General features: G+C 34.4%; 1 protein-coding gene across 1 annotated transcript in view; it reads left to right on the forward strand.

Annotated features, from left to right (window-relative positions):
* The window catches only part of lix1l (limb and CNS expressed 1 like), a 52,363-nt gene that overhangs the window by 15,383 nt on the left and 24,438 nt on the right, over positions 1-12,542 (forward strand). Inside the window, exon 2 of the mRNA XM_039751219.1 lies at positions 8,562-8,725. Coding sequence (XP_039607153.1) covers positions 8,562-8,725 — 164 coding nt within the window. The remainder of the gene's footprint in view (positions 1-8,561; positions 8,726-12,542) is intronic.

Below are 12,542 nucleotides of genomic sequence, written 5' to 3' on the forward strand. Positions count from 1 at the left end.
TAAGTAGGAGGCAGGCTACAGCTCAGAAATTGCAATATATAGTCTCTGAACTCCTTTGTCTGTCAGCTGAGTTCAAAAACTAAGGCATGGCAGCTATTTTAGAAATTAGTACATTTTTTTGTTTAAAAATCTATCCAATCAAGTAAGAATTTGTTTGCCTATAAATACTATATATGAGATCTAAACAGGTGTTTTCTCTCTTTATTTTCTCCTAAGTCAGCAATGCATGCTAAACATTAAAAAGCAATAGTAACAGTATAACACAATCATCTTCATGAATGCATTAGATTGGTTTGCCATTTATTTGGTTATTAAGTTATACAATTTAATATTCATAAGCCCATCTGTTGCCAGGGTAGACCATCACAGTATAAAAATTTTATATGTATGTGCTCAATCATTTGAAAAAGTAAGGAAACCCCATGAAATATTTTTCTTTATTAACATATAACCTACCAAGATTTGATCTTGGTCATTTAAACAGTATTCTATCTGTGGAAAAAAAGTAAGTCCACCCTTGGCTCTAATAGCTGATATTGCCCCTTCAAGTAGGTATTTCCTCTACCAGTCTCTAACATGGACTGGGAGAAACTTTTCTTCCACTTCTCCATGTAGAATTCTTTCAGCTGTCCGGTGTTTGAGGAGTGCCTTGCTTGCACAGCTTATTTTAAATCCTCCCATAGAATCTCAGTGAGTTTTAGATCTCGCTTTGACTTGGCCATTACAAAACCTTCAAATTCTTTTTTTTTTCCCAAGATTGTTTAGAAGATTTACTGGTATATTTAGGGTCATTGTCATGTTACAAGGACCACTTTTGGTTAAGCTTCAACCTTATGAATGAAGGTCTCACATTATTCTCAAGCAGACTGTGCAAGTATAAAGAATTCTTAGTGATTTCTATGATATTGAGCAGCCCAGCCCCTGATGCAGTAACAAAGCCCCTAACCATAATATTTCAACCACCAAGCTTTATAGTTTTATCACGTTCTCTTCTGGTCAAATACTGTCTTTGGTTCTGTGACAAACATGTCTTCTGCTACTGTGGATAAGTAACTCTATCTTTGCCTCATCTGTCCAGAGCACATTGTTCCAGAGGTCCAGGTCTTTGCCTAGGTGTTCATGGCACCTTGGGCACCTTCTCCCAGTGTTCTTTCTGGACAGCAAAGAATTCCTCCTGGCACACATGCCATGTAGATGTAATTTGTGTGGCCTCTTCCAATTGTAACAATATACACTTCAACAACAAAGAGCAACAAAATGTAAATGTGACATGAAGTTTGTTACATTATATAGATAGATAGATAGATAGATAGATAGATAGATAGATAGATAGATAGATAGATAGATAGATAGATAGATAGATAGATACTTTATTAATCCCAAGGGGAAATTCACATAATCCAGCAGCAGCATACTGATACAAAGAAACAATATTAAATTAAATAGTAACAAAAATGAAAAGAATTAAAATAAAATTAATGTTCGCATTTACACCCTCACTTTATATATACAGTAGATACTATTCAAATGCAGATCAAATGTTGATATGTCTATATATATGTTAAAAAAGAAAAAAAAAACAGTTCATGGGGTGACTATATATACTACTGTATATATATATATATATATATATATATATATATATATATATATATATATATATATATATACATACACAAGTCAAATTCTGTTACAACAAAGTGCCAGGGACCTAAAAAATATTTTGTAGTAATGAGATTCTACATTTGTTGCTATAGTGCTTTCTTTAACTTGTATCCAGGCATTTGTAATCATTTCAATGACTTCTTTCATGTTAATGTTCATCTCCTCCTGTCTACAAGTTATGCTGATGAGAATTTTTCTCAGCATTTCCTTGCAATAATACACTTTCCGGGTGCGAATGATGCCCGAATCCAATGGCTGAAGCACTGCTGTGCATTTGGGTCGGAGAAGCTCAACACAAGCATTATCTAAATGGGGAAGCATGCTGTGGGCAGCACAGTTATCAATCAGAAGCAGAATCTTCCTTTTCTTCTTCTTCATATCCTTGTCAAATTGTTGCAGCCAGTTTCCCAAAATGTCTTGAGTCATCCAAACTCGCTGGTTTGCTTTATACTCACAAGGAAGTAATGTAATGCGCTTAAAACATCAAGGATTGGTCAACTTACCAATGATGAGAGGAATAACTTTGTGGCTGCCAGCTGAAGTGCAGCAAAGTAGAGCTGTCAACCTTTGTTTAGATTTTTTTTCCTCCTTAGCATGGGTCACCTTTGAGTGCTAAAGTGCGATGCGGTAGCAGCTGGTAGAAAATTCTAGTCTCATTAGCTTGGTAGATGTCTTCAGACTCATAAGCTGAAATGATTTTCCTGATTTTACCTGCATGCGATTTGTTTGCTTTTTCAATTGGGACTACAGATTCTTCTCCACTGATTGCTTTGGCTGCAATTCCAAAACAATCCCAAATGTGAATTAGCCAGCCACAGCTGGCAGTAAAATCTTCGTGGCCCTAGGAGATAGACAGTGACTTTGCTTTTTCTTGAATGAGTGGCCCACTAATAGGAATGTTTCTGTAATGAGTATCACTGAACGACATAAAAACTGTTTTTCAATGTCTTCAAATGCAGAAGTTTGCTTGCTTTTCCTCTGAGTCCAAAGGTTTGTAACACAAGATTTTTCTTCTATTTTTGCTCAGTCTTTCAAGAAAGTTGACAGTGTTGATGGCGAAATTCCAAATTCACGAGCAACATCTTTTTTCTTTTTGCCGGAATCAAGAGCTGCAAAAATTTCAAGATTTTTTTTTTTTCTTGTGAACTGTTGTCATCTTTTCACGTCTGCCATTTCTATAGGAGGGTGACAATAAGTTAAATTCCAATGGATGTTTTTCAAATGTTGACGAGCAATAAGCAAAAGGTATCACTGACAACCATGGAAAACAAACACAGCAAAAAAACAGTACAAGGAAAGTTCGAAGAAAGAGAAAAATTTACAGTGTTTCTGTTTGGGGATCATTGAGCACAACTAAGCTGCGACCACAGAACTAACTGCTCTGTGCGTGATTCATTCAGGCATTTCAAGGTCTTTTGGGCACTTCATTGTAATGAAAGTATCTGCTGAATGTAATTCGTAGTAACAAAATTTTTATAGACTTATGCCTTATGGGGAAACTGTCGGGATCCTAAAAACACTTGAAAATTTTGTTGTAAAGATATTTGTTGTAACGAAATTTGACCTGTATATATATATATGAGTGTATGTCAAGTATATATAAGTAAATCAAGCATACTTTACATGTATGCTGATTACACTTGCAAAACACAGTAATATATTGGTTTTTGGTTATTCTTTACCTCAAGCTACACATAAGTTTAGCTCATCCTGAATAGGAGATATGACAAAAACATAATAAATATTCTTTAAAACTATTTAGAAATTAGTATGTAAAGAAAGTGAAGAGAGTAGACTGCAGCAGTGTGAGACCATTCAGTTATTTTGGTTAATTGTCTATTCAAAATACTCCAAAGCTGTTGATCTTCGAGTGCAGCCCGAGATAATAAGCATAATTATTTTAAACACTCAAACATGACTTTTTTAATTATAAGAAAATTAAAAAGTAAAGTCTTATAATGTTTTAAGAAAGCTTCCCATCTAATTCTGGAATTTCTTTACTTAGTTCTATACTGGTGGTCCCATCAAGAGCAAATTCCTGAGTTGGGTCAATCTGTTGATGAGGTACTATACTTTAAAAGTGTGTTTAACAAATGGAGGGACAGTTGATAAGTTAAAAAATATATGCTACTGATTTATTTGCAGTTGTTCCCAATACTGTTAATAATTATGGTTTGTTCTTTGTTATTTGATTCAGAGCTGCTTGGGTCATCTTGAAATAATTTAATAGCTAAAAGTTTGGTTTAGCTTTCAAATTCAAGTGTGGTTTGCATATAGAGCCACAAAAACAAAATCAGTATGTGGATGTAATCATTTTAAGGAAATGCTTTAAAGAAAGATAATCTAAAATTTGCAAACTGGGAATAACTATTCAGGACCAAATAATATTTTATATGGATTATGTGTCAAAATGGTTTGAAGATAACAATGTATTTCAGGTCAATTTTATAAAGCATCCTTCAAAGCAGTTTGTCTCATATTGCTGTACAGATTCAGTTAATACCTAAAAATTAGCATGATATGTCATAACTGAATGCCAATTGGCAGCAATGGAGAAGAAACCAGAATGTCAGAGTGATTTAAAAAATATTACAAAGAAATCTTGATTGGGCAACAAAATATAGCAGCCTAAACTGTATAGCTACAATCTGCTGAGGAAGCTATTTCAAATTGCGCTGCTGCTGTTGTTGTCTGGTTGTATTCCATTCAACAGTTGGCTAGACAGAATACTGTATAATCAGCAAGGTGGAGTCAGTTTAAGGGTAAGACAGAAGGCAGAAAATGTAGCTATTTTCTTCTAAGGATATGGTGGTATAAACATTTGATAGGTGAGAAGCAGTGCTTTGATTATAGTATTTTGACTGCTTGGGAGCCTATGTAAATCTAATATTTGCTCTGTATGAATTCCATGAGAAATTACAAGAAGCTTCACATCAAAATCATCACTGTTAGCCTTAACACTTGAGCATACTTTTATGGATTGTTACAATAAGTGTTTACATTTTTTTCTGAACATTTTGTCACTAAACTTTAATGGCTACACATACACTGAGTACCAAGTCAGCGTCCATGTTGTTTTTCAAGCACCATTACTAATAATGATGACAAGTTGCACTCCAGGGTGTGTCATACTTATGATGCCAAAGATGGGGAGAGCAGCCAGCTGGACCAGATCAACCATTTATTAATTTTTTGATCACTGTTCATTTAAATAACTGTACTTATTTACAGTATGTAAGTGTATGGTTATGTAAGTCTCGTATGTATGTCAGTACGTAACCTTGTGCTTTAAACTTGTCTAAGGTCAAGAGTATTATGTAAAAATAATGAACTTAACTGAACAAAATATTTTCACCAAATTATAGTTAGAAGAATGCAGGAGAGAGAAGCTACAGGGTTGTCTCATGAGAATCTCAACCCTAAAATGGATCCATTAGGTTTGAAAATGCATGCATGTAATGAAATGTTATTAATTTGATGAAAATGCTTCTGAACTGGCTTATTCCCAATAGGTACCACAACAGCCAACCCCCATTAATCTAACATTGCTTGTGGCGCAACAAGTTTTTATGAGAACCAGGTGTTTTATTTTGTTTATGTATTTGAAAGCACCCTTAGACTTTCTGAAACTGATTATCCAAGTTGGGGTTATAGGAACACTACACTGTAGAGTGCAATGCATAATGGAATATACATGACATAGAAGAAAAAAATAACAAAGCCTATCAACATGTCTGAATGTCATGGCTTACCTTATAATCCATTACATTTCAAACTGTATCACAGCAAAGCAGAAACCAACCAAAAGCAGGCATAAGGCAGAAACCTACCCTGGGTGACACCATTATACAGGTTACACACAAAAAAAAATGTCAGACATGCTTAAACCAGGACAGTATAGAGTTACCAGACAATGAAACAACATGCCTTTGGAATATGAAGGTAAATAAGAACATGTGAAAACAATTGAAAAGCCTGGGACACAGAACTTGGAATCAAATCAGTATAGCAAACAAGCAAATAAAAGGAAGGTGAACTGATCTTTCACTAGTTTCAGGTGAAAAGCATATAGAAATCACTTGTTACATGGAAGCTACACACTTCCAAAGATTTTCTTCTTCTAAAGGTAACAGTTGAAAGAACTAAATGCAGACTGTCAAGGGTTCAGATACCTATATATACAAAGAAACCTTTCATAAAAATCTCCCTATATATAAAGCGATAAGAATCCAGCCAGCCATCAGTGCCCATGCTTGGGCATAATGGTATCCAGCATCCACAAGAGAATGGGGAAGGGAATGTCCTATGAACAAAGGTAAGTGGCTGGTATAAGAGAGTAAACCATGTGGCATACGTCCATTCATCACATCATCCAAAACAGGGCTGATGAAGAAAGGCAATAAGAAGCACAAAGAAAGAGGAGTGTAAGGGCTAGCATGTCCAAAGGAAAAGAAAAAACAGTGTAAGGCATACCTGGTGAACAGAGGTTCATAAATGCATTACATGATCTAAACAGATGGATTTATCATTAAGCCCAGTTAGTGTGTTTCACTGTGCTAGTGTTTCACATTGTAAGCAAATAACTTAAAAATCAGATCAGCATTTTCTTCTAAGAAAGCATCGAGTTGGCTGTAGCAATTGGGTCTGTCAGCCCATTGCATTCACATCGTTTATCACCAGAACATCAAATTGGACAATACCACTTGATAACATTTAGAATCTCAGAAATGCAGGCAATTGGAAACATTTGGTCATTTATATTATTATAGGCACTATGTAGAATAAATATGATTGATATATTTATTTAAAGACTCAAATGTTTCTTTGCAAAAGTGCATCATTACCAAAATATCAAAGGATGGAAAAAATTTGTCAAGTTCTTGGAAAGTGTACAGGTTGAGATTAAGTGCAGATTTATGAATACAGCAATTTGAGGAATCCCAGTCTATTGGCCACTTAATGCCTTTTTTAATCTATGCTTCTTAATAAACTCAACATTATTGCTCCAAACTCCACATTCATAGTATAATCATGGTTAATATTTTACCTTCCATGTGCAAAATATTATGTTGCGTTCTACTAAAATGGCTCCGTTTATTTGCCCATCTCCATCAAATTTGTTAGTCATTGTAATTTATTAACATGGCCAAATTTCACTTGTTAGTTAAATGCTTATTTAAATATACAAATTAAAAATAATGAAATATGGAAGGAAAAGATTCCATAAAGAGCACTAGCTAGAAATGAGACAGGAATTTTCCAACAGGTTTGAAGTTAAGTGGGGCATAGGAAAGGAGAAAAAGTCAACAAAAGTGTCAACATCTGAAGAAAATCTTAATTGAGAAAGCAACTGAGTTAGTAAATAGAAAAAAAGGAGAACATAAGTAGGCTGTTAATAGCACCTGAAAAGGCGGAGGACATGAAGGAAAGGAGGAAACGTAAAGATCAAATCATAGACTCCGTAGACAAAGAATTGAAAAGCTTAAAAACTAGTAGAAACATCAAAAGAACAGTGGAGTGAAAAGCAGCTGACAAGAAAGATTTGGCAGTTTTAGACTGACATAGCAGTAGCTTGGTGTAGCTTGAAGACAAACGAATACAAGCATATTGTAAAGAATGTGTGAACAAATTTTACAAAGAAGAGATCAGATTTAAGAGCCTAGAAGGTAAGCATGAAGAAGATGCAGATTCCATCCTCTTAAGACAGGTAGAGCTGTAAGCCATAACAGTATTAAAGAACAAGGCATAAGGAACCATTCACTATATCACAAGTGTTTTTGAAGATAAGACATCAGATGATATGCTGAGAATGTGTTGTAATAGTAGGTTGTTGTACCGTGTTAGCCGTTATGGATGCAATGAGAAGTCAAGCAAAATGACAACTTTTATTGGCTAACTTTAAAGATTATAATATACAATCTTTTAAGTCAGCTAAGGCCCCTTCTTCAGGCAAGATAATCAATTGAGAATGCTTTGGCATATGTATACCACTTGAAAGCAGCATGAAAACATCAAAAAGGTGACACATTTCCATTAAAGTGTTCAGTTTAATTGTCCATTGCGGAGCTTTTACAATTGTTACACAGATTAGTCAGTTAGTCGGTCATTTCCCAACCCGCTATACCCTAACACAGGGTTACGGGTCTGCTGGAGTCAATCCCAGCCAACACAGGGAACAAAGCCCAGGCAGGGCACCAGCCCACCGCAGGGCACACACACACACCAAGGACATTTTAGGACCATCAATGTACCTAACCTGCATGTCTTTGGACTATGGAAGGAAACCCACACAGACAAGGGGAGAACATGCAAACTCCATGCAGACAGTACCAGGAAGCAAACCCAGGTCTCCTTATTGAGAGGCAACAGCGCTTCAACTGCGCCACCGTGCCTCCTGTTACACAGATTATTGAATCAAAATTATTTTTCTGCTGAACTGAAGAGTAAAGTCTTTTAACTCATAAATCAATTTGAGTATTTGACACTAAACCAGTAAGTAAACCGAGCACTTTGCTCTGTATACCCCATCTCTTAAAGGCTGCTTAAAGCCCTGTTATATTCTGGTGTGGAGATGTGAAACCACCATACCACACCTATGATGAACTTGTGTTGGTACACAGAGTAAGCAGTAGGCGGTCTGTCACTATTTTCAGTTTTTTTCTTCACCTTGATTATGGAGTAGACCAAGCAATGAGGTAAAATATCTAGCAAACACACTTCTTATGAATATGCTAGCTCCCATTAAGGTATGACATTAAAAGACTTCTGCACATTTTGCACAACAGATAACCAAGTTTATTCCAATTTTTAAAGTAATTTTGTTATACTTTCAATAACCATTTATTTTAGTGAACCTATTGTATAGACTTACACATTTTTTCTCTTTTTTGGCACAGTAAATGTGGTTGAAGCCTTGCAAGAGTTCTGGCAGATGAAGCAGACACGAGGAGCAGACCTTAAGAATGGTGCCCTGGTGGTTTATGAGATGGTACCGTCAAGCAGCCCCCCATATGTCTGCTATGTAAGCCTTCCTGGTGGCAGCTGTTTTGGAAGTTTCCAGGTACTCAAGATATTTATATCCTAGAACTCCATATACTGAAATCAGAATGTGTCTTTGCTGAATGAAATAGTTAGGAAAATAAAATAGCCTGGTGTGCTGCACTGTAATTCAAGGGTGATCATTTAGGACTAGTTTCCATGATTTTGTTGACATTTTGATCCAGGGGAAATTTACAAAGCATTGTTTATAGTTTTTTGTTACCAGTGAGAGCCTTACTTGACTATGCTTAGATTCATAATTTGAAATATTCTAATTTGAGGAGCAACTTTTTTGTTTTCCTACTCAGAAAGTTTTTAACAACAATTTAGAAGTAAGGAATTTACAAATGTATAATTTTCTACAATTTTTCTAATACAAAATGGAAATGTTTTGTTATTATAGTTAAATTGGTAGAGTTATATTTTGTAGAATATAATATGAAACATTTCACAGCAAATGTATATAGTCTTATGCACAATGGGAAAATTGTGATGGGACACTCCTGGTTGTTTGAAAAGTACTTAATATAATTTAGGACACGTCCATTTTAACGGCAAAATATTCAAAGACCCCACCCAACTCAACACCACTCAGCATTTAACCAAAAGATTAATATTTTTACCTGCATGCTTAAAGGTCCTATGTATACATAGGTTTAGTAATATTTAAAAATATATCAACATGTGCTTCTAATAATAACAACAGTTTTATAAACTGAAACAGTGATTTAAGGGTGATTTGTTTTCATATCAAGGTGAAGTTTTTAAATTTTAAAGCATACCAATCCAATAATGCTTTGTAGTAGAAAAAATGGTTTAAAAATGAAGGTTGAGAGGACTAGGAAAAAAATAATATAATATGTTATCAATACACTCAGGACATATATCAAGATTGTTTATTGCAATGTTTTTCAGCGTAATATATCATTATTACACTGAGAACAAATATCAGGGCTCTTTTTTGTATTTTTGTATAGGCACAGAAATCTGGTCAGTACTACTAATATATATTTTTGGGAATGATGAAGACATTTTTTATTGACATTTGCTTAGCAAAATTTATTCCTTCAACATTCCAACAGAGTCAAACATACCACAAATATTAGTAATGTCGTGGGAATTCCTGTGCAAAGTAGTTTATCCAGGTTTGAAGGAACGCTATCCCCAAAAATGATATTTTTCTTTTTATGTGTTACTTACCTCATGTTTTCCTGGAGAAAAGACATAAAGAAGAATCAAATTGTATGGGACCAATTGAAGATCCCCCTCATTCATTAGTCACGAATCCTGTCTTCATTTCAAGCACACAGTGTTTTGGGAATGTGCCTTTCCGTTTTATCTTTTATGCTGGGTTTTCTGGAAGTACATATTTATAATATTTTAGCAAAAAATGCATGTATTTTGTACATTCTGAGAAATAAAGAATGGATAATGAACACATGGATTGTGCAACAAAAGTTCTGTGAGAATTGTTTTCTTTTTTCCATGGACGTTGTACACATTTTGCGATTGTCTGAATTTGGTCACCTGTTCAGTTTGAATCTTCATTATGTCTTTTCTCCATGACAACCTAAGCTTAAAATTTTTTCTAAGCCAGCACTATAACTCACACGGGTAAGAAACATAGGAAAAATATCATTTTTGGGTGGACAATTCCTTTAAGTCAAGCATTTTTTACTTTCATTTTCACAGTGCTGAAAGAAAGAATGTAAAGAAAAAAACTTGATATGAAACACACTGTTTGCAAGCACTGGCTTATTAAAATCAAGTAGTTCATCACACTACAAAGTAGGTCTGTTTCCCAAATACTTGCTGATGGTGTGCTTGAAGGAAGATTTTTAAATTAAGGTAATGAAGGAGAAAGAGGAGAATCAAGAGACCTAAGGTGAAATTGCTTTAAACTTTTGACAGCTGCAGTGTTTGCTGACTTGTCTGGATGTTTTCTAAAGTTAATGTTGAATGAGCTTCATCAAAGCTGTACAGGCAAAAGGATAATAACGCTAGTGTCTCTGAAATAAAAGTATGGAGATGGGAATTAGGAAATCTTTTCCCCTGGCTAATTAAGATTAAACATTTATTTATTATAGCATAGTTTTGCTTGTGTTTGAAAGTTTAATGATTTACTTCAAAAAATTTCATATTAAAGGTCTTTAGTTACTTTATAGCAATGTATATTTAGGTAGCACCATCTGTTTTAAATTCATATTTTAACATGTTGTATATGAACTGTCTCAGTTAAATTTAGATCTTGATCCAATGTGTGTGTTTTACAATATAATGTAACTGTTGAGACTGCCAAAAAACTAAAATAAGATGTAAGTGCGATGGAATCAAGTGATTTTCTTATTAGAAAGGATTATCTGATTTTTGCCTATTGTTACATTATTTCAGTTTTATCTTAAGTCAAATAAAAAGTCAATCATATATTAGAATATATACTGCAGAAAATATAGCGTAATTTATCTCAATAATTAATATTTTAAAACATGCAAAATCTAAATTTTGTCATATTATGAACTGAATATTGGGACACATAAGGAGGTCCATAGCGATTTCAACATCTATTTAATTCATAATGATACAGTAGTGTAATGATTAACCTTAATGTTACATAGTTTCAGGAGTCTGTGTGTGTGAAAACCACTTATTCTTCCTATGTATTATAGTTTTTCTCTTGCCACTCTAGTTTCTTTGTTCATGTTGAAATTCTGAACATTATTTTAGTTGGCATCTATAAACTTATGTGACATAAGTGAATATGAGTATGCACAATACATCCTGTGTTTCTTACCTTGTCTTGTGTCGGATTCCACCAAGATAACCATGTTTGTTTTGCAGTTCTTTATATTGAAAAGGAGATTCACAAAATAGATGCATGGATCGATAATTTGTCTTCCTCTTGTTTTCTCCCACATTTCAAAGACATGAAGTTAAGTTGAGGGGTCAGGAGTGATTCAGTACAGGTCTATTGTGTATGTGTAAGTGTGAGGGACTGCTGTCCTATGCAAGACTAGTTTTTTGCCTTACATCCAATGCTGCTGGCTAGGATGTGACTCCCTTTGACACTATCCAGAAAAAAAAATGTGTAATGAAAAATAATTAACTGGAAGATGAAACAAATAAGGAATAATACAGAGGCATGGCAATATATTGCACCATGGTCCAAGTTCAAATCCTGGGTTTCTGCCTGTGCCTAGTATTGCCATGCAGGTAGTCTGCAAAGGGTTAACAGAAAAAAGACACCCGTAGAAAAAATATACAGTATGTGCTTTCACAACCCTTAGTAAAACAGAACAGCTTAAAGCTGCTATACCAATTTTGGCATGATCTCAGTCAGACCAATTTTGACTTTTTCTTGAATGCAAGTCTGTAGTTGGGCATAAAGAATAATTAAAGCATGCCACACTTTTCTAAGTACTTCTTTAATAAATGCTTGACTTACAGGTGACTCAAGGGTTCAAAACTTGACAACTTTATACAAGAATTAAATTATTTAAAACAGTACTATATTACACTAATATTGCCATGCAATGTAATGGACATTTTTTGTCACATTAATAATTGCATTTACCCTTAGAGTAAGGGTGGGGAACACCTGTGCTGAAGAACCACAGTTACAAATGAATCACATATAAAATGGGTCACCTCCTAATTTAGTGCTATTTAGTGCTGCCTTATGAATGTTTTTCATCAGTTTTATGTTTGTAAATATTTAGAAATAAATTGAAGAAAACTCACTGAACATTTTGGCATTTTTTAAGTTAAATGCACTTTTTTGGGGAATGCAGAATTCTCAGAATAAAAGTAGGATCAATCTACTAATGAAGTGACATGCTGCA

The sequence above is a fragment of the Polypterus senegalus genome, chromosome 1 (assembly GCF_016835505.1).
Source record: "Polypterus senegalus isolate Bchr_013 chromosome 1, ASM1683550v1, whole genome shotgun sequence".
NCBI classification, from domain to species: domain Eukaryota; kingdom Metazoa; phylum Chordata; class Cladistia; order Polypteriformes; family Polypteridae; genus Polypterus; species Polypterus senegalus.